The sequence below is a fragment of the Lathyrus oleraceus genome, chromosome 7, assembly GCF_024323335.1.
Source record: "Lathyrus oleraceus cultivar Zhongwan6 chromosome 7, CAAS_Psat_ZW6_1.0, whole genome shotgun sequence".
NCBI lineage: Eukaryota > Viridiplantae > Streptophyta > Magnoliopsida > Fabales > Fabaceae > Lathyrus > Lathyrus oleraceus.
Genome location: NC_066585.1, coordinates 514,728,876 through 514,750,914, shown reverse-complemented (window position 1 = coordinate 514,750,914; position 22,039 = coordinate 514,728,876). Strand labels below are relative to the sequence as shown.

At 35.4% G+C, this 22,039-nt stretch overlaps 2 protein-coding genes across 5 annotated transcripts; one reads left to right on the top strand and one right to left on the bottom strand.

Annotated features, from left to right (window-relative positions):
- Nucleotides 1–752: 752 nt before the first annotated feature.
- LOC127105007 (uncharacterized) lies at nt 753–16,850 on the top strand. Of its 4 annotated transcripts, none has more exons than XM_051042159.1 (17): nt 754–1,757; nt 3,398–3,943; nt 4,040–4,153; nt 4,232–6,196; nt 6,272–6,388; nt 6,678–6,860; nt 6,955–7,017; nt 7,644–7,715; nt 7,809–8,072; nt 10,164–10,283; nt 10,727–10,786; nt 11,075–11,115; nt 11,219–11,296; nt 11,384–11,468; nt 12,306–12,472; nt 15,436–15,820; nt 16,135–16,850. In XM_051042159.1, exons 1-15 carry the CDS (start codon nt 936–938, stop codon nt 12,429–12,431), a joined length of 4,656 nt encoding a protein of 1,551 aa, XP_050898116.1. In that variant the 5' UTR covers nt 754–935; the 3' UTR covers nt 12,432–12,472; nt 15,436–15,820; nt 16,135–16,850. The 4 variants fall into 4 exon arrangements, with proteins under 4 accessions (XP_050898117.1, XP_050898116.1, XP_050898115.1 ...); XM_051042158.1 differs by having other exon boundaries at nt 15,436–15,840; XM_051042161.1 differs by having other exon boundaries at nt 1,585–1,757; nt 3,391–3,943; nt 15,436–15,840.
- A 1,445-nt stretch (nt 16,851–18,295) lies between these two features.
- On the bottom strand, nt 18,296–20,319 carry LOC127105006 (uncharacterized). The gene is made up of 6 exons (XM_051042157.1): nt 19,914–20,319; nt 19,484–19,543; nt 19,299–19,411; nt 19,156–19,224; nt 18,860–18,911; nt 18,296–18,637 (listed from the first exon to the last, which is right to left on the bottom strand). Exons 1-6 carry the CDS (start codon nt 20,205–20,207, stop codon nt 18,506–18,508), a joined length of 720 nt encoding a protein of 239 aa, XP_050898114.1. The 5' UTR covers nt 20,208–20,319; the 3' UTR covers nt 18,296–18,505.
- Nucleotides 20,320–22,039: the final 1,720 nt, after the last annotated feature.

Genomic DNA, 22,039 nt, shown 5'->3' with positions numbered 1-22,039 from the left:
TCTCAACTTTTAATTGCGTATTCTAATTTTTAACAGAGTTAAATGTTACATTAAATCTAAAACATTTGATTTTAATTTTTTAAATTATAAATAATCACTATTTTTAAATTAAATATTAAAATAATCATATTTTTAAATTATTTATAAAATTAACAATTTAAAAAAAAAAAAAAAGTTACACGACGCCAACCTTAACCTTAATCACTATCACTGAAACATATTTTTTCTTTTAATTATTTAAAAAAAACACCGTAAGGAAAGAAATCAGGAGGAGTGATGCGTGCATGAAAAAAAAACTATTGAATATGTGTCAAGAGGAATAACGCATGCATGCAATATAGATAAAAAATAATAAACAATGACGTCAGGAGGAGTGACGCATGCATGCAATATTAATCTTTTGCATGCATGTGCCATAGACAGCGATGTCTTATGCATGTGCCACATGCAATGACGTATGTGCGTATACTTTTTTTATTTAAAAAATAGTTAATTTGATAAATAATTTTAAATATAATTATTTTAATATTTAATTAAAAATAATAATTATTTTAAAAAAAATCTTTGATTTTAGTTTAACATCTACATAAAAATCAAATGCATGAGTGTGGAAAAAGTGTCACTAAAATGGATATTTTTGAATAAGAAACCGTATTTCCCAAAATTAATTTACATGTAATAATTTATTTACTTCTACTAGTTTACCAAAAATGGCGCATGCGTCCTTTTTCCATTCCCTCTCTTCCCCAACAAAACACGACAAAATAATACTCAGACTCTGAATCCCCCGTGGCAGCCACCAAATGCGTAGATTCCTCACATCATTTTCCTCCCTCGACAACAAAATGATACTCCTCGTTCCCTCCTGAAACCCAAGAAAAATAAAATCAACATTCCCAAACCAAACTCCGAACCAAATCCCAACCCTCTCTCCCATGGCTCACCGTCATCTCATCGACTCACTCACTTCCCACATCTCACTCTACCATTCCCAATCCCCAAACCCTAACCCTAACCCTAACCCTAGCCCTAGATCCTCCATTCTCAAATGGTTCTCCTCTCTCTCAATCCACCAACGTCTCTCTCATCTCACCATTCTCCATTCCAGTTTCGTCCAGATCCTACTCCAAATGCTCTCCAAACTCCATTCCAACAACACCCACGGTTGCTTCATCCTCCTCCCCGATCTCCCCTCCCGCGATCCGCCTTTTCTCCCGACTCTCTGCTTCAAGAAATCGCACGGCCTCCTCGCTCGAATCGCTGATTCGGACACCGCCGGGAAATTGATCTTCGATTCGGTTCGACTTTTCGAGTCCCGCGAAGGGGAGGATGATGTCGCGGGATGCTCTTGCTCGGTAAGAAATCTCGACGCGGTGACGTTTTCTGAAGAGCTTGTGGAGGATGTGGACAGATTTGTCGAGGCTATGGATAGGATCTCCGGGGGAGGGTTTCTTAGAGGAGAGGAAGCTGAGCTTGGGGAGGATTGGATGGAGTTGAATTGGTTGAAATCAAAGGGATACTATGGGATTGAGGCTTTTATTGCGAATAGGATTGAGGTTTGTATGAGGTTGGCTTGGTTGAATAGTTGTGGCGGGAAGAAGAGAGGTGTGAAATTGAAGGAGAAGTTGAATGTGGCCGGTGTTGCTGCTAATGTGTATTGGAGGAAAAAAGGTTGTGTGGATTGGTGGGGGAATTTGGATTCTGTGACAAGGAAGAAGGTGTTCAATACTATCATTATGAAATCTGCTAAAACTTTGGTATGCTTTAAATTTTTCGGAATTCTTACAAACTTTTGATTTGTTAGTTATATAAGATATAAGATAGATAGACATTTTTTGATGCTAGTTTTTTTTTGACACTTTCAGTAGATTAAAGTCCAACGTTTTTGATAATGTACCAGTTATAGTGATTGACAGTGTAAGAAACCATTACATCGACAGTGTAGGTGAATTAAATCCAAATGAAATCAATAAAAGATGTTAATTTCAGAGTGGCATTGGTGGGATAGTAAGGGAAAATTGATTTTGGATGTTGATGGATGATTTATAGTGATGTCCAGTTGAATAGCTTAATATGATACTATCATTATGTTGTTGCATAGATATTTTGGACATGTTATAACTTGCTTATAAGTATTAACTTTAGTGGGTTTACTATATACTGTACATTGTCAAAATTTTGCTACCTGGCATACGTGTGTGTGAGGGAGTCTAAATTTATTATCTGTGCACTTTAAGTATGAATTAAACAAATAGTGAAGCATCATTAAAGTGTAGTACGCGGTTATGCATTTTTTGAAGATTATATCAGAAAGTAATTATGATTTTATTAGATTCTTAGTGCTTTTAAATGGGGTTTTTTGCGTTGTTAATGATAGGAATTCAATATAAAACTGACATATTCTGCAGTAAATTTTGTTATTTGAACACATGGTTCTGAGAAAGCTAATATCTTTCCTTTCCCTTTGTCTTAGCTTAAATGATGCGCGGACATTAGTGTAATGTAACTGATCATGTTTTGTTGGCAGCATTAATGTCTATTATGAAATAGATTTTAAATTTAACTGGATTGTCATTTTTTGCTAAATTGATGTAGAATTTTTGGGGTGGGGGAATGAGGGTGAAAAAGTGCTAGTCAATGATTATGTATACCTTCATTTTTTAAATAGGACACGTTTCAAACAATGGCTACATATTGTGGTACCTTGATTAGGCTGATAGCTTAATATGATTAAAGATGGATCATAGGGTTAATGGATGGTATTGTGCACAGATTCAAAAATAATATACTATTTCTTATTAAAGACTTAGGTTTGTCTTGTAGAATTTTATACTCCCTCTGTCCTACAATGAGTGATTATTTATAAACAAAAATTGTCCCAAAGTGAACTATCCCTTTCAATTTTACAAGACTAATCAGAAAAATATAGAAATATTATATAACGACTGTACATGTTTGTAATAAAGAGTAATCAGAAAAATATATAACGATGTAATAAAGAGTAATCAGAAAAATATTTATATTATCAAGAATAGTAAAAAATTGCATTTATTGGAGAGTAATCAGAAAAATATAGAAATATTATAATTTTGCATACATGTTTGTAATAAAGAGGATATTCAGGAGAGAGAATACAATGTTATGGAAGGCTCAGAAACTCCCATTTTCTAGTTTTATCAAAAACGAAATGATTACAGATTTTCCAAGATCGATAAACTATTCCCTAAGTGTTGTATTTGACGTTTCAAATCAGCTGCACATTGGGTAAAACTTGGCTGTACAAATTTTGTGAGTTCACAATACAAGGGGAAAAAATTGGTTCAATAAATTGTCAGACTATTATATATTTGAAGTCGGCTCTAAGTAATAGACTGACTTTTGATCCATAAGTTTTCAGACGTATGAGGTTTTGAAAGTGGCAAGCAGTGCCTCCAAAGATGAAGTTTGGCTATACAGTAGTGGGATGGGAGTTGATAAACTACTTGGCTATAATTGTACTGCATCTTCTCAAAGGACCATCCGGACATTTTGCGATGATACAGAATTCGGCAGAATTATTACACCAGTCAGCAGTTGTAAAAAGCCCGCAGCTTTAGCCAGAGCCTTTGATTCCTTATCTGTGCTACAAGACATTAACATAATGCTAACATCAAGTATTAATAGTGAATATGATATAGGTGCTCGTTTCTTTAGTTCGTTGGGTTCTGTCTCTACAATATCTGATTGTATATTAAGAAAATTGAGAGGTTTTCTGATGGTTATTTCACTTGAATGCACAAAACGTGAGCTACTAGAGGAGGAACATGGCAAATCTCCATCGGGTAAACCTAAGGAAAAGGTTGGTCTTTCTAACCGTAAAAAGAAGGGACGGACCCGCAATAAAAAGCAAAATCCTGCCCCAAAAACATCTGTGAGTGGTGTTTCATGCGAAAATCTTCATAAGGTATTAAATAGTCTTTCATTTAACAGACGGCTGGAATAATTTAATTGCATAAATGGTAGAATGTACAATTCTGGTTTATTCCATATGTTATTACAGGACATTGATTGTATAATGGACAATACAAAGAAGACTGGTTTAACGAAATCTGGGGAACTTCCTCTGGGAAAGGATACTTCTAAGGGGAGCCCATCATCAACTGTAAAAATTGTAGTAAGTCATTTTTTAAAAATCTGAATCATATTTCTTGCTAAAGATTTAATTGGTTTATAATAAGCCACTTGTCATCAGGATAATACTCTGGAATCAAATATTGGCAAACCTCGAACTACTCCAAGAAGAAATAGGAAAGAGAGAAATAAAAATAAAAGCGCCCTTATTGACAGTGCAGTTGGAGAGTCTCTCAAGCCAATTATGCATGCTGCCTCCACCACTATTATTTCTGAAGGTGAGGTGGCAATATGCGATAGGTCTTTTGATAGTCCTACCATTCAGAATGTCAAACATGACGCTTCAATAGGTAATGACACTCTTGCTTCAAATTCAAGCCTTTGTTGTTCTCTTAATAGACTTACTAAGGAGAACACCTCTACTGGGAACGTTGAAGAAGGGACTGTTGACAATCTTGCTGAAAGTTGCAATAGTTCAGGTTCTCAGTGTTCATTGCCAAATGAAAGGAAATTATCGTCTTCTGAATTAAATACTTGCAATATAGAATGTGAAGCTACAACGCCGCCTGTACCTGCATTGGAGGATGGTAGTTTCTCCAGCAATGACAATACCTGTTCTTTGAACCCAACAGGTGCTGACAAAGCTGATGTAAAGTCAAATATTCATGACAAACCGATTCGAGAGGTTAATGTAAAAGAATTTGGCAAGTTAAGAGAGAGAGATAGATGTCTATTTGATAGTAGAAGTTCTGCTTTCTCAAAATGCAGTCCATATGAATGGCCTGGTATACCTTCTATCTATTTTCCATCTTTTAACTCACATCTCCCTCCCGCGACAGACAGATTGCATCTGGATGTTGGGCGCAATTGGCATAATCACTTCTGCCAACCATTTGTTCCCACATTACAGCAAACAAGAAATACACCAATTGAAGGTGGATGCAACCAAATCCTGTCTCAATCAATTCCTATGAGTTTTGACTGGCCACCTGTTTTTCGTGGTGGTGTGACCCCATCACCAAATTGTAATTATGACTCCAGTTACATATCTAGGCGGCAATGTAAATTTTCAAAAGGGTTGGCTGTTCAAAGCATGCATGCTGATACAACAACTCCTGATGATGAAAGGAAGTACTCCGGGGATACATTGGATTTACCTGACCTAGTAACTACGCAGGAGTTCACAGATGAATTTGACAACCTCTGTGTATCAGAGGAAGAGTATGATTTTCATGCTGTTTCTGGTATAGATTATAATCAGTATTTTGGCGGTGGTGTAATGTACTGGAACCCTTCTGATCATTCAGGAAAAGGTTTTTCTCGGCCTCCCTCTCTCAGCTCTGATGACAGTTTATGGGCTTTGCGTGAAGCTGACATGAATAGGACAGTTGATGATATGGTTGCTTTCTCATCTTCATATAGTACAAATGGTTTAACATCACCAACTGCTGCGACATTTTGCTCTCCCTTTGATCCTGTAGGGACTGGGGCCCAGACTGTTGGTTATGTGATGTCGGGTAATGAAGTTCCTGGGAAAGTGATGCATTCTTCATCAGTTACAGATGCAGCAGTGGATGATGATACTACTGGTTCTTTGGGTAGTAACTTATCTGGAGAAACTGAAGGGAAGACGGGTGATTCACATCCGTATCCCATTCTACGGCCAATAATTATTCCTAACTTTTCAAGGGAAAGGTCTATATGTATTGATCATAAAAGCCCTTGTGTTCCTCCTACCAGGCGAGAGCAGCCTCGCATAAAGCGGCCACCATCACCCGTGGTGCTTTGTGTACCGCGTGCACCACGTCCTCCCCCACCCTCCCCTGTGAGTGATTCCAGGAAACAAAGGGGTTTTCCAACTGTTAGATCTGGTAGTTCCAGCCCAAGACACTGGGGAATGAGAGGCTGGTATCATGATGGGAGTAATTTAGAGGATGCTTGTTTAAGAATGGATGGTGCTGAAGTTGTGTGGCCTTCCTGGAGAAGTAAAAACCTTGCAGTGCAACCTCTGATCCAACCTTTACCTGCTGCCTTGCTGCAGGACCGCCTGATTGCAATGTCACAGATAGCACGTGACCAGGAACATGTAAGAAAGATTGTTGCTTAAGTCCCTACTAGATACATATGCATTGGTGTTCATTGTGGGTGTTTAATTATACAGCCGGATGTCACTATTCCATTGCAACCTGCCGAGTTACGAAGCTGTTCTGCAACGAGTGCATCTTTATCTTTGATGCATGGAATGCTCCATGATGAGATTGACTCTTTTTGTAAACAGGTATATAGTATAGTTTATGGGTGATGTTACAAACACACACTTGAACTTGCACAGTTCTCACATAATCTTTTGCAAACCAGTGGAAAACACTATATTCCGTTGTAACTTATTCCTGAATGATCCCGACTTTGGATTTTGTACATATCTTTATCCTTATTTTGTCGCATTGTTTCCTTATTTGAATTTTTTCCTATTAGAGTTATTATTGAAAATATATAGGTATCGTCTTTCTTAATACTGTCACTGGAAAACAAAACATTCTAATGTAACTTATATGATGGAATCCAAGGTTGCCGCAGAAAACATGGCAAGGAGGCCTTACATTAATTGGGCTGTCAAGAGAGTTACCCGATCTCTACAAGTTCTATGGCCCAGATCCAGGACAAACATATTTGGTTCCAATTCCACTGGTATGGCTCTTCCAACAAGTGATGTTGACCTTGTGGTTTGTCTCCCTCCAGTGAGGAACCTGGTAAAGTTTTTGTTTAGTTTCTTGTGTTTCTTGGTAGACCATTACCTTATTGGATTAACCTTTACTTTCTTTAATATTTTGATAAAATATTCAGGAACCTATTAAAGAAGCTGGAATATTGGAAGGTCGTAATGGTATTAAAGAAACATGTCTTCAGGTATATTGATAATAAGTACTTACACTCTGTACTCCCAATGTACCTGTATTGGGCATGCACATCTATGCTAAGTAGGTTCTTTATAGGACTTGGGACACATACCATGAACATATATGAAGTGCACTACTCAAAATAATTTGAGGCTTGGCGACTGATGGGAGACTGGTGTCTCTCTCCTTTGAAGTTAGCAAATTGATTGTTATTTGAATTTCGAAACAATAGAAAATACCATATGGTGAGATAATTGACGATAAAAGATATTGATATGATGTTAATTGTTGGTTGATCTATATGCTTCGGTTAGAGTTGTCCCGGGCATGACTTTCCTAAGAAAATGAGACATTATGATGTATTCTGCGTCATCACTTAATCACCTTACGGGATGTATGTGTTATGGATCTTATTAATTGATTGTTTCAATTCTGTTCGAATGCGGTTTGATTTGATTGACATGTAAAAGTAATTTATTGTTTTGTAACCTATTCACCTTTTGCAGTTCTCTGTGAACATGTGATTAGATGATGAAGTGATCTCTACTTTCTAAATATTTTTACAATAATATTAATCTCAACAGAAGAGAATTTTCAGTGTGTCAGACAATTGAAACAACTATGTTTATGTGCCAGCATGCAGCTAGGTATCTTGCTAATCAGGAATGGGTGAAGAATGATTCTCTAAAGACAGTGGAAAATACTGCTGTAATACCTCTTCTCTGGATGTTAGTTATTATTATCAAGTTATGTAGTATACACCACTCATTTCTAATAAAAATATCTGTATCCTTCTATTAGATACCTATTATTATGCTCGTGGTGGAAGTACCCCAGGATGTTATCACTTCATCAGCTCCTACGTTAAATTCATTAAAAGAAGAGCCACAATGTACAACTGGTGAACATGGTAGTGACAGCCATTCAGATACTATCCCGTTGGAAGATCCGACTTCGCTGAAAATGTCTCAAACTAATTTTTATGCTTTGAAAGATTCCAAATCAGTTCGTGTTGACATCAGCTTTAAGTCCCCATCACATACAGGACTCCAAACTACAGGAATGGTAATTTCTCGTGACTAGGGCTTTCAATTTTATATAATTTTTGGGTTGTCTTTCTTGTTGATATATATTTTATTTTCTGTTGCAATGATCTTGCCATCTTTTTATACAAAGGACATAGGCACATACATAAACATACATACGAAGCTTTTAGGCTAATGCCTAGTATTTGACTTTTTCCTAGTTCAAGAAGACAGCAGGCTTTATTTGTTTGTTATAAATTTTGAATAAATTTTATCTTTATTTGTTTGGATTTTATTGAATTTTCTTATTTCTTAAATTTATGTTTTCATTCCAAGAGGAAACTTAGAGCTGGTCACCTGTGAAGCAGTCTGCCTGTTTTTTCTTCATTTATGAAAAGAAATATTAAACAGAACAGCCCAATGCTATATCTATACTTTACATGATTTTTAATTGAACAATGCATGTTATGTTTCTGTCATACTAGTATATCCTTGACATGTTTCCCAATAATTCAGCCGTAGGCTCCCATAGTTTTTAGTAAACATTTCCTGTGAAATTGGGTTAGACCAGCAGAACACCATTATTTATTGCGATTTTATCCCCACTAGAAATTGGATTAAAAGCAGCAGATTCCAGTTAGTCTTAGTCCGTTAGTTGGAACTGTTCAGACCCAATTTGCTGTCACATAATTCTAAGTGGAAGAGCCGTAACTTTATATTCAGATTTGATACTGTATTTGGTGGGGTGTGGACTTGATACCCCTGCTACACGGGTCTTTCTGAGATGGTTATTAGTTGCACTGGCAAGTAAAATACTTCCCCATTTCTGCATGACCCACCTAGTGTATTTTATCATTTTTGTGGATCTCTCACTCCTCTAAGGGTATGAACTGAAAGCCTCTCCCTCTACCAACCCCCACTTTATATGATAGGCCTTATTCCACTTCATCACTTATCGCCTACTTCAATTTCTGTACATAGTTTGCAGTCCGCAATTTCAGTGCTATGGCGGGTATACGTGGCAGTTTTTGGGCTCGCCGCAATGGTAAATATTGGCCGATATTGTGGGTTTTTCCGCCATAATCCGCTATAACCGCACCTCGTAGCGTCCAGTATGGTGGGATTTTGGCTCTGCCATGGACCACCATCCGCCATGGACAGCACTGATGGTCTGTTACTGTCTGCTGGTTGTTCTGGTCTGTTGTTGGCCATCTCTCCCACTGTTCTTGTCACATGTCTGAGCTTTATTCTATATTTGCATAACTCATGTTCTTTTTTTGGTGTGTATAGTGTTGTGTAATTTAAACTTCACCGCCCTCTGTTTTTTGCAGTCTTTAAGTCCTCTGTTTTATTTAACGACCTCTTTTATTCCGTTCTTTCTATAATTTTTCTACCTTATCTGTTTTATATTTTGCACATAGCAGCCTAAACTTTATTTAGTTAACATCCATGCCTTCAATTTTGTCAAAAAAACATTATGCCTTCAATTTTTTCTTTAACTTTTCAGCATTAAATACATGTATAGTTAATTACTCATGTTGACATGTTGTTCACATAAACTTCAGTTGACATATTGATTATCACATAATATGTGTTCTGGTTTGCATACTTTACAATTTTAAGCTCTATCCTATTGATTTGCCATCTATGCCTGAAATTTTGATTTTCTAAAAACATTTATGCGTGTAATATTATAAATATAAATGACTTGTCTTGTATAAAAAACTCCAGTTAATGGTATAGAAGTCAACCTGGTATCTAGTGTATGCTTTTGGGATCGAATGCTCCACACTTCTATTCAGGATTGACGGCCGTAATTATAACTCTCTATTTGGGTGGACACTAAACCAATTTCCACCCTTAAGCTAAAGTGAAGTTTGACTAGGTTCTAGGCTGCACGTAGGATTATTTTGATATTCTGTTCGCCAACCTATTTGGTGCAATGATAAATATCGAGTTTCCTCTCTTGAGCTAAAGTGAAGCTTGGCTAGGTTCTAGGCTGCATGTAGAATCATCTTGATTTTCTGTTCTCCAACCTATTTGGTACAATGATGAATATTGAGTTTGAAAGTATCATCGGCTTCTCAATTTCATTGCTTAACCATGCAAATTATGATACTTCTGCCTGTAGGTTAAGGAGTTGACAGAACAATTTCCTGCTGCTACTCCTCTTGCTTTGGTGCTAAAACAGTTTTTGGCAGATCGAAGCCTTGACCAGTCCTACTCTGGTGGCTTAAGTTCTTACTGTTTGGTATGTATTTTTTACATTACATAAAATTTCCGTCCCTTAACGAATTATCCAGATCTCCTTTATGCTGGAGTAACAAATTGCCATGGCTAACGTAATGCCATTCTTTGTTACTTGACGTGTAACTAATTTGTACACTAGTAGTAATTTTATTTTCTCATTAGGACATGGTTACCAACAATCCGTGGCTATGATTTATTCATATGATCGATCGGACTGCAAATGTATGGATAACTGTTTCATACTTGGTAGTCTAGTAATGAGCAGGTGAAAAAATAATGTGTCATCAATTTCTTTCGACATCTGTGTTATATGTGTTTGTCATCCTTATTACCATGCTCTTTATTTCTGTATGCCACTGTTTTTCGAGAAGTATTCTTTCAGGATTTAAGGAGGCTGGCTGTATCTTATAATGTTGTTTATTTTTATTTTTATTTTGTATGTAGGTATTGTTAATTATACGTTTTCTTCAGCATGAGCACCATCTTGGCCGGCCGATCAACCAGGTAAACTTTGAGTTTTTTATTTGTTCAAGTCTATTGCTGTTGATAGCCACCCAGGACTAATAATATTTTCTATAATTTTCTGTTTTTTATGTTCAAATTAAGGGTTTAGATTCAAAGAACCAAGTAGAAAGGAACGTCAATCCAGACTTTGTTATTTTTTAATCTGATTATTTGGCCTAAAAACAGCCTAGCTGGGTTGTAAAGTGTTGTAGTTCTTACTTTCGCATTTCCTTTTTACTTACAGATACACTACTGCCACTAAATGAATTTCCTTCCATTTTCTTGCAGAATTACGGAAGTCTTCTGGTGGATTTTCTTTATTTTTTTGGGTGAGAGCTAAATAGATTTCTTTTTTCTTGTTGCTATTGGGTGGGCATTGCATAATCATCAAAGATTTTTGGTTAGATATCATTACAATTATTTTTCTTTTAGGAATGTGTTTGTTCCCCGTCAGATGCGGATATCAGTGCAGGGAAGTGGACTTTATATAAAGAGAGAAAGAGGTTGTAGGTAATAGATAAATCAAACCATCTGTGTAAAGTGTGACATCCTTTTAATTTACTTTTCTCCAACTAATTGAAAATTGCCTTATTGCAGCATTGATCCAATTCACATAGATGATCCTCTTTTTCCAACAAATAATGTGGGAAGGAATTGCTTCAGAATCCATCAATGTATTAAGGTAATAATGCAGACATTATTTACAAATTTTCCTTGGATAAGTGTCAGTGACAAAGAAACATGTGGTGTAAATTATCCTTTGGCAATCATGCTAATATGTCTGTGCTTAGCACTGAGAATGATAATGCTTAGCGGATTGTGGTATAATTACTTTCTTGAGTTAACTGATATGAAAATTTCCATTTGAGTATCTGAAATGCTCGAGTGACAATTGTAGTTCCAACTTTAGTTAGAACTGCAAAACTTGAATAACTGATTCATGGTACCCATGAATTCCAGCAATATAAAATAGCCTTTTGATTGATCATGTGGTATGTATCGGTTTATTATTTTGGTAAAGAAACTGTTTAAGTAATTTTTGAAAATTGTAGCAAATTGAGATAATTTGTTGGAGTGTGATAATCAATTCAAACCTGCAAGACAGTAATTAAGTTGGGGTTTTATTACTTCATTATCAGCATATACAAGCTGATGATTTAAGTGTAAAGCTTAAAAGTTTACCTTTAATATAAAAAGTTATAATATATATATATTTACCAATTACTGGTTTATTTTATCTCATACTCCCTCCTGTCACTATTATAAGCAAATTTGGCTTTTGATTCATTGAAAAACTGATGTATCTGGTATCTATATTGATCATGAACCAAAATAGTCAAATTTGCATCTAACAGTGACAGGAGGGAGGGAGTATGTTATTTTGAGGATTCTCATGCTAAATATTTTTCTTATGTCTAGGAAATTAAAAGGGTAATTTGGTAATAAACGTCATTCTTGGAGTTTATGCTTGTATTTGTCTTTAATGGTAGTGTAGCTCATAATTATAACAATGGTGCAGGCATTTTCCGAAGCTTATACTGTTCTTGAAAATGAACTCACGCACCTAAATAGTGATGGTGAGTCATGTTCTAAGCCATCCTACAGACTGCTTCCAAAAATCATCCCAAGTCTTGATGTATCGTAAAGATTCTTGTTACATGAAGACTGAATAGTTTTGTCTGAAAGGTACATTCATGTCACCAATAACTTGTGACAATCATCACAATATTTCAACTTTGACTTTGGTTCATTTCTCACAGTAATAAATGTTTAATTTAGTGTATGAATATCTATGTTAGAAATGAAATAACTGGACTAGAGGTTATGACAGTCTGTAACTTTTTTTAAAAATTTATTTGAAATTAAGGATACTATTTTTGTTTTGAGGATGTAGGCTTATACATAAAACATAAACCGGTCATTGAGTCAATCAAGACATTGGATCAACGGGCCTCTGATTGAATCAATGAGTCGCCGGTGGAATAAGTTATACCGAAAATATATATTAAAAAAAAATTCTTTCATCAGTTATGTGCGTTTATTATAGAAAGAAACACACAAATTGATAGAACTTACAGGAAATAGAATGAATGAAACACGGCAAATGAATGATGGAACGAAGTTATTTTGATTAGTGGAAGGAAAGGAAAAGCAGTTACAATGTATAACCAGAGCAGAGCTCCTCCTGAGAAATATTCTCCTAATACAATAATAACAATAAACCCGCACGCCCTAACAAACACTACTCTCCTCCCTATGTCCCTCACTACTAACAACTTTCCTAGGAATCAGGGATTTCCTTGCCACGCCATTAACATGATTATTCCCCACTTTCTTACCCCTGCGAACATACACTCCGAACAGCAGTTTTGGGCCTTTCATTAGTAGCAGGCCTTTCATTAATAACAGGCTCAACAATAGTTGTTCTATCATCACCTCCCCAGGAACAACAGCCCTGTCCTCAAGGCTGAGAGAAAGGAGCTGACTTTTTAAAACTGACTAGTTCTCCCAAGTGCTATTTTCTACAGCTCTCCCCTTCCAACGCACCAACCATTGTTGCACCCGCTGTTCATTTTTCGTAATTGACCTTGAGTCACCGTCTAATGCTTATGGGGCCGGAGCTTAAAAAACACCCATTCACCAATCTCAAATGAATAAACTTTTCTTTTCTTATCAGCGTACCTCTTCATCTGCCCTTGAGCCCGAGTCAAGTGATGCTTTAATTGACGTAAAACCTCATCCCGGTCAACCAACTCAGCTGCCACTGCCTCCACCTTAGTTTCTCCCTGTAGAAATCTCACCACAGTATGTTGTTTTCTTCCATACACCGTTTCAAATTGTGTAGTACCCCTAGACACATGGAATGTGGTATTATACCACAATTCAGCCACCAAGGAGTCCATTGTGACCACTCTGGTTGTTCCGATGCAAAACAACAAAGATATGTTTCTAGGCACTGATTTACAACCTCCGTTTGCTCATCCGTCTCTGGATGATATGAAGAACTCATATTCAACACCGTTCCCTGCAAACGGAATAACTCTTTCTAGAATAAGCTAACAAATAAGGGGTCACGGTCACTAACAATAGACCATGGAACACCATGGAGACACCACCTCTTTAGTAAAAATCTCAGCCACTTTCCTTGTTGTATATGGATGTTTTAGGGGAATAAAATGTCCATATTTAGATAGTCTATCCACTACTACAAAAACAGCTTCATACCCTTTGATTTTGGAAGACCTGTTATGAAATTCATTGAGATGTCCTCCCAAACTCTCTGGAATTGGCAGGCTGCAACAGACCCATGGGAGAACACACATAATGCTTCTGATGTTGGCACTCGTCACAACTCTGCACAAATTTTTGAATTGACTTCCTCATTCCTACCTAGTAAAGATTCCCGGCTAATCTCCGATATGTATGCAAAAAACCCGAGTGGCCACTAGTACTGGATGAATGAAATTCCTTCAACATTAAGGGTATGCATTCAGAGTTTTAAGACAACACCAACCTACCATGATAGAACAACCTCCCTTTGATCAACTGGAAACCCGGTTGGAATGCAGTTTTCTGTCGCAAATCAGCCATCACTTTCTTCAAATAAGGATCATTCCATGATAGAACCGCCTCCCTTTGATCAACTGGAAACCCGGTTGGGATGTAAGTTTCTATTGCAAATCAGCCATCACTTTCTTCAAATAAGGATCATTCCTTACTTCATGTTGGATTTGTTGCTCCTGCATACATATTGGGAATGACATTATTCCCTTTAGTTCCATCTCCCTTGTCGAACCAAACACAATTTTAAAATCCCGCCTCTTCCCTCACCTCCTTTCCCCTTCCATCCATTGAAATCCCTCCCCTGGGGAAGTCCCCCCGTCCCATGCAAACCAAAAAATCTTCACCCTCACGTCTTTGGGGTACAATTCATTAGATCCTTGCACACCCACAGTTTGACGCTTTTTTATTCTGATTAACATTTATTTTGGGTAGCATGTATTGTTTGATTAGCAAGCTAGCAATCTATTACTAGCCTGATGTTTTTATTTTGATATATACATTAACCTCACCCACAGTTTGACGCTTTTTTTATTCTGATTAACATTTATTTTGGGTAGCATGTATTGTTTGATTAGCAAGCTAGCAATCTATTACTAGCCTGATGTTTTTATTTATGTATACATCAACCTACATTTTTACATCGTTTACTGGTGTAAAACAATTTTTGAAATTCTGGGTGTGCATACAATATAAAACAGCTGTGTTAATCATGCACGTAGCACTTCTATCATGTTGCTGCTGCTATATGGAAGCATACGTAGAAAAGTCAAATACAAGCTAAATCAAGTTATTCCTGAAATCAGAGTGTGTTATTATGAAATGATTTGATCTTCTTTGTCTCCAGATATAATGTTTCCCTATGTTGTACATTGTGATATACATGGGTATATATGATGATGATATACATTACAAATTGTTGCACTTGATATGTGTGTTGGCTCACATGATTTTAGTCTCCATATACTTTGAAGTGGAAAGTTTATTGATTCCTATGAGTCCACAGATTTCAAGATTTAGATTTTTATTTATATACATACATTCTGTCACATAATTTGAATGATTAAATTCAGTTTTCTGCTGGGCAGGTTTTCGGTTTGTGCAAAGTTATTCATGCCAAGATATTGGGCTGTTACTCTAGTGATGCAGAGTATACATTGAATGATGAAAACTGAATCACTATGTGAAGGCTTGCATTCCATGCGGTGGGTCAAAAGTTAAACAATGCAAATATTTGTGAGTTGATCTCCAGGCACTGCCTAAAGATGATCACAAGTTTTTTCATTGTACTTGGTGCCAAGAACTAGCTTAGGACTTTATCATTCTGATATGGTGGATCATCTTAGGACTGTAAACTTGGTACTGCTTGATCACTGGTTCTCCACCCTCTGCCGGTGAGCTCTTTAATTCCTAGTGAATTGCATCAGTGGAGTTTCTCGGAACATAAGTCGTATTGCTGATGCCACCACAATTGTATGCATACTTCTTGTTTCGTAAGTTGGAAGCAGTTTCTGTGTCATTTACTTGTTACTTTTTTATCTTTAGTTTCTTTTAAACATTTTCTTCTCAGTTGATGAGAAGAGGCAAAGATGGTAATCTATGGGAGTATTCTTTGGACAAATAAATACAATGTCTGGCAGCTGTTTTTCTTTGTCCCTTGAACTACACGAACTCGTTTATTGTTGATTTGATCTCCATTGTAGTTTGATAATTTTGTTTCCTGATGTAAACATCCAAATGGAATCTGCTTCCAACATCTAAACTCTTCTGTATTTATATAATTTCAGGATTTGAAGAGTAACAGGTGGAAGGAAATCTTCTGATAAGCATCTAAGCACCGCCGCCCGTGAGTTTGCAGACAAGGAATCATGCCTTACGTTTGCATGGATGGCAATTTTGGAAAAAATCAGTTGCATGGTGATATTGTTGAAGTTGTAGCTTTTGCCAAAATGGTAATGGCTCATCATGATTTTGCCAAAATGGTAATGGCTCATCATGATTTTGCCAATCTCACTGGAAATCCAAATATGCACCAGACACTCTCCAATGAACATCATAGACTACTTGATGTGGGACTTAGACACCACTTGGATTTAGACACTACCTTTGAGAGCGATGTTTCACCACTTGGACTTCGACACTAGCTTTGAAAGCGACGTTTCGGGGCTGCACTCTACAATGCTTCACATTTTTCAAGTTAGCTCCTCTGTATGTGGCCCTTTTTGAGACACTGATGATCAGCTCTGATACCATATGATAAACATCCAAACACTTGGGATTCCTTCCCTTAAACGTTAACTGTCAAGAGGGAAGAATCAAACAACTCAAGTATACTCTATCAACTGCCCTTTACTACATGATGTTGGACTTAGCATCTCATAATACTCGAGTCCCAATCGTTTTATTGCATGTTTTTCTCTAGATATTTTATCTTCCTTTTTGTAATTATTTTCACACCAAACTAAGTTCTTTTAACACATGGAAACAAAACAATTCTTGTCAACTTTGTTTTGTACTTTAACTAAATTTTGCCATTTCTTAAGATAGTTGCCATGTCTAAATTCATTGTGAAATTAAGATAGTTGCTGCCTTTCGAACTTATTGTTTTAAACTTATTTACGAAAATGGCATGATCCTGTTTCTTTTGCTGGTTGGTCCAATTGTGAGGTCAATGCAGACAAGGGGATTAGAGGTTCTACTTGATCCTCCCTAAACTTCAAATGGGGGTAAGATTTTTGCAGTGGATCTCCATTTACTTTGTTTGAGACTTGTGCTGAAAATGGCACATCATTTATTCAGGTTGTTATTGATTTTTTTCTTTGTTTTTAGTTTTGGGGGAATATTTGGATTGGTGGAATATGATATAAAAGAATGGAGTGAAATGGAGTGATATATAGTCCATAAAAAAATACAATGGAATGGAGTTTTTGTTCTATTCCATTCCACTCCATTGTTTTGTTACATTCCATCCCACTTCTTTTATCAATGTTTCATTCTGTTAGTCCTTTAATCTAAACAATATTTTCCTAATGACTACAAAAATAAAAAATAAAGTGAAAAAGGAGTGGATGTTTTAATTATTAAATATTATTAGCAACATATTCTGTAAGGCTTGTGTAGTTAATTAAAATATTCTGTTTTCAATTTAACTAATACAAAGAAAATATCGAAATGTTGCACAACTGTTTATTTTTAGAGTTTAATATCTCACGGGCAAGTAAATTTAACACAATTTAGAAAATAATAATAAAAAAGTAAATTTAACACAATTTAGAAAATAATAATAAAAAATTGTTTTTACAAAATAAATGAAATCTATGAAAGAGAATTGCTGCTTTTAAAGGAAAGGAATAAAGGGGAAAATATAATTGTTTTCACTATTTTAAAAAAAAAGTGTGTTTAAGAGAAGAGAATAATAAATAAATATTTATTATTAATTTATTTTTAATTTAAGAGTATTGCAATAACATAGATAGAAGAATTTATGTTTCTAGAAAGTTTAAATAAAAATTTCAAATCTAATTTGTTTATATAATACATTTAAATTAATGATTAGCATTCATTTTTAATTCTCTACAACATTTCTTTTTAGAAAAGTAGAGAAAATGTATCTATTTCTCTTTCTATTCTTTTTTCCTCCAAAGCTTTTCTTTCCTATGATTATTTATAATTTTATTAGTGATGTTTACATGTATTAAGTGATAGATTTACTATTTTAAGTTAAGACAAATTATGGCTGAAACGTGAAAGTAAATGTAGTAAAAGTGGATGGAGTTGATCTCTTGAGGAATTATGGCATATGCTAAGATGTCTCAATTCACACTATATAATTGGTTTAATTTCACTATATTAACAAAAATGTCTCAGATATTTCTTACTGTTTATGAAACTTGATTTACTTTTATGGGTTGTATAAATTGGTAATAAATTAAGTTGAAATGCAAGAGAAAACCTAAAGGCATTCACTGTATTCATTCAGTTTCTCAATTGAATTAACTAAATCATCTCAAGTATCTTCACAGTCACAAAAAGCCTATTAACAATTTCAACAAAACAGACACATTACTCACCAACAACTTTAACCTTAACTTTTCCTCATGCACACTTCAACTCTGTGAACATGAATGATGGAATGGTACAAACTCTTTTATTCTGTGATTAATCTTCATCGGAGTAAAAATCATCATCTTTCGGAGGCCCCTTTCTAAGCTTTTCTTGTAGTTCAAGATTCTTCGGCAAGACGAGTTCAGTTTTCTCACCTGATGTCGAGAAATATCTCTCCAGTAACATCTAGTTAAAGGGAAAAAAAAATAACGATCAATAATCTATAACTGCCTTCTCTTCTAATTGCCACTTCAAACCAGAAAAAACACGAAAATAGATACCCCGAAAACACAAATCTGTATAAATTTTTCTCCGTAAATGTTACCAAGTTAGTGATTATGTTAATTTCCAGAGTTTGAACTCTGAACCTGTTTAAAACTATAAACAGAAGAATATCTATCTACATACCACAGCAGCATAGGCATCAAGTTTCTTCTGCCGATTAGACTTACTCAATCCCCTGAAAGAGTTTTTTTAAGTGTGTCAATTCCAAAATAAAGAGTATAAGGATAAAACCGTAAGACTTAATTCAACTGATAAATGTCGATATTGTTAGGCTGAATACTTAGTCCCAAATTCGAATCTGCAACCTCACAATTATATGCGAGTTTACGACAGTTATTGTCACTTCCTCTACCAACCCAAAAAAAGAAAGTATAAGGATATACAATATAACCAATAAATATAAGTTTAAAAGCAATTACATGTCGACCATTCGAACGATGGCATCTGTTGTTGTTCCGTGTTCATCCTGTAGATATACTCTCCAACCCCTGAAATTAGAATTGAGATCTAAAATAGATATAAAAGTTGTGATAAAAAATGTAAACACATTGACACGCATTACCTCTCAGCAGCCCGAACAGCTAGCCTTCCGGCAACGGTACGGACTATGTTCGACTGTGTTGTTTCTTTTCCATCAGAAGATCTTGGAAGTCCAATTATAAACTCATCAGCCTCCTATAATTTACAAAACAGATCTTTATCAACCTAAATTTTAAGCACTTCATATGAGAAAAGATGAACCCGGACCTGTTTTTCGGCAATGTTCATTATCTGCACCTCGAGTTTCTGTCCTCGGAGTTCCAAAACCTAAAGCAACTTTAGGATTATAAAAATGAATGGCTAATGATGAAACACAAATAAGATAATCCATAATTGCACTTATTTACTGGCATAAGCATTACCAATAAGACTATTTGAGAGATTTTAAGTAAACGACATGTTAATAAGTTGTTTTCAGCTTATTTTTGTAAGTTTTTTTAAGAGCCAAATATGGATCTCTCACCAACCTGCCATAAACCCTCCTCCTATTCATCCCCAAAACTCTCACCCAATGGTTACAAGAGCCAAATATGGATCAATCATGGCCTAAGAAAGCCCTTAACAGATTATGTGATGCTGATAGAGTACCAAATTGCATGCTGAATTCATTATAACAAGAGAAAGTAGAAACTTATACCGTTAAAGGGCGAACAATGAAGCCTTTGCTGAGTGCAATCCCAGTGCGAGCCATTCCCAAATCCAAGCCAAGGGAGAATCCTCCGCTCCATTCGGCTTCCCGCTTCCTCCGAAGCGCGTTTGGGGGAAGTTCTTCCAAAGTTATTGAGGTCTTCGCAACTCCATTGCGAATTTTGGAATGGTGGGTCGAATTCAGTTTCGCAAAAGATGGAATCTTTGTAAGATTTGAAGGCGAATAAGAGTGGAAGAGTGTGTGGGGTGGCACTGGTTGGAGCAGTTGCTGCGGCGTCCACATTAGAGAGAGAAGGGATAACAAAAAAAAGAAGCTTATGTCATCACTAACTATTAAATTATTTGAATAAAAATTATGATTGTTTATGTTGTCAAATGATATTGAATGAATATGATGCTTCAAAAACATGTCATGTAAGTATTGTAAATGCCACAAAACATGATTGTGATTCAATATGAATGAACAATAATGTGTTTATTCAAAACATGTCATTAAGTGGCTAATAAAGGACATGTAAATGATCAAATATGACATGAAAGTGTACAAAACATGTCCTATAACAATGACATATAAGTATACAAAATAAAACCTGTAAAAATGACCTATAAACATATGACATATCAAAACTTCAAAATAGGGCCTATAATACTCTATTGAATAAACAATTTGTACTAAAAATGAATGGATAAATAAGGCCTGTAAAAATTGATTGCATTACCTAAATTGAACATACACATGAAAATTATTATTAACATTGTCATTGACATAAAAATGAATACTACATTAAAAGGTAGCCATAAATGACATTATTATTGCATAAATATGAATATTAAACTAAAAGATAACTATCAAAGGCATTAATCTAAATGTAATAATGTGTATAATCTTGTGATGATTTGATAAGAAATGGTTCTTGTGATCCTTGCACCATTTTAGTATGACATATTTTTCTTTTCTTTTTTTTTTTGTTTATTTTTCCCTTTTGACAAATCTTTTTCCTTTGTACCCTTTGTTTTGGGCATTTTCTTTTATTTTCCTTTTCCATTTGGTGGGAATCCTTTATTGTAAATGTGTATATACTGGTTTATATTGAATGGTTTTATTGGACTGGTTTTTTTTAGGTTGTTTAGCAGCATAAGGATTCAGCAAAGGCCTTCAAGATGCTACCCATGCGGTTTGTTCTTGAAGTAACTTGGAACATGGAGAATATCAAAAACATGTGGAGCTTGAAGGCTTTGAGGAATCAAGCAAATGGATGACTTTTGGGAAAAGCAGAATAGGAATTAGGGTTAGGATAGTTGACTTTGGTCAACTGGTTGATCAAAAAGTCAACAGTTGACATAAAGACAACTTAGGTAAAAATGTAACTTTTTTGTATGGTTTGATTTGTAAGGACTTGTGATGTATGAATTGTTTTTGAAATGCAAAATTCCCTTTTAAATGCAAATGAACTTGGATTTCCATACATGTCTTGTATGAAAATGACTTTGAATGGATCAAAAATGGTAAAAATGATACTTGTATGCTAAGTAACAAGCTTCATTCCAAAGTATGATTTTGAAATTTGAATGATGAATTCTCAATTTGAACATTGCCATTAAAATGCATCTTGTAATGAAGTGAACCACAATGCTTAGAATGAATGATCAAATGAATGATGTCATTTAAATGAATTTGAATCAAATGAATTGAACTTTGTAATGGAATAAAAGGTTTATGAACCATGCAATTCAAACTATGGACTTGAATGAATGAACTTCAATCCAAATGCAATGATCAAGTATAATGATAACATAAACGACTTAATCAAGCAAATGAATTCATTAAGTTGACCAAATGACGCAGATGAGTCCTCAAACCTAAATGCCACATAAGAATCAAGGATGCAAAATTCAGAAATTAGATTTTGACTTGGTGGACCACATCCTAAGACACACTTGAGAACAAAAAACCCTAGCTTTCATCAGGTACAAAGCAACAACACCTTGAATCCATGATGCTTGCCTTCTTGTTTTGAACAATGCTAATGCAAATGAAATGATTAATATGGATGTATGCACATGAATTAGGGTCATAGATCAGATGAAAATTGTGTGGGGTATGGTAAATTTTGG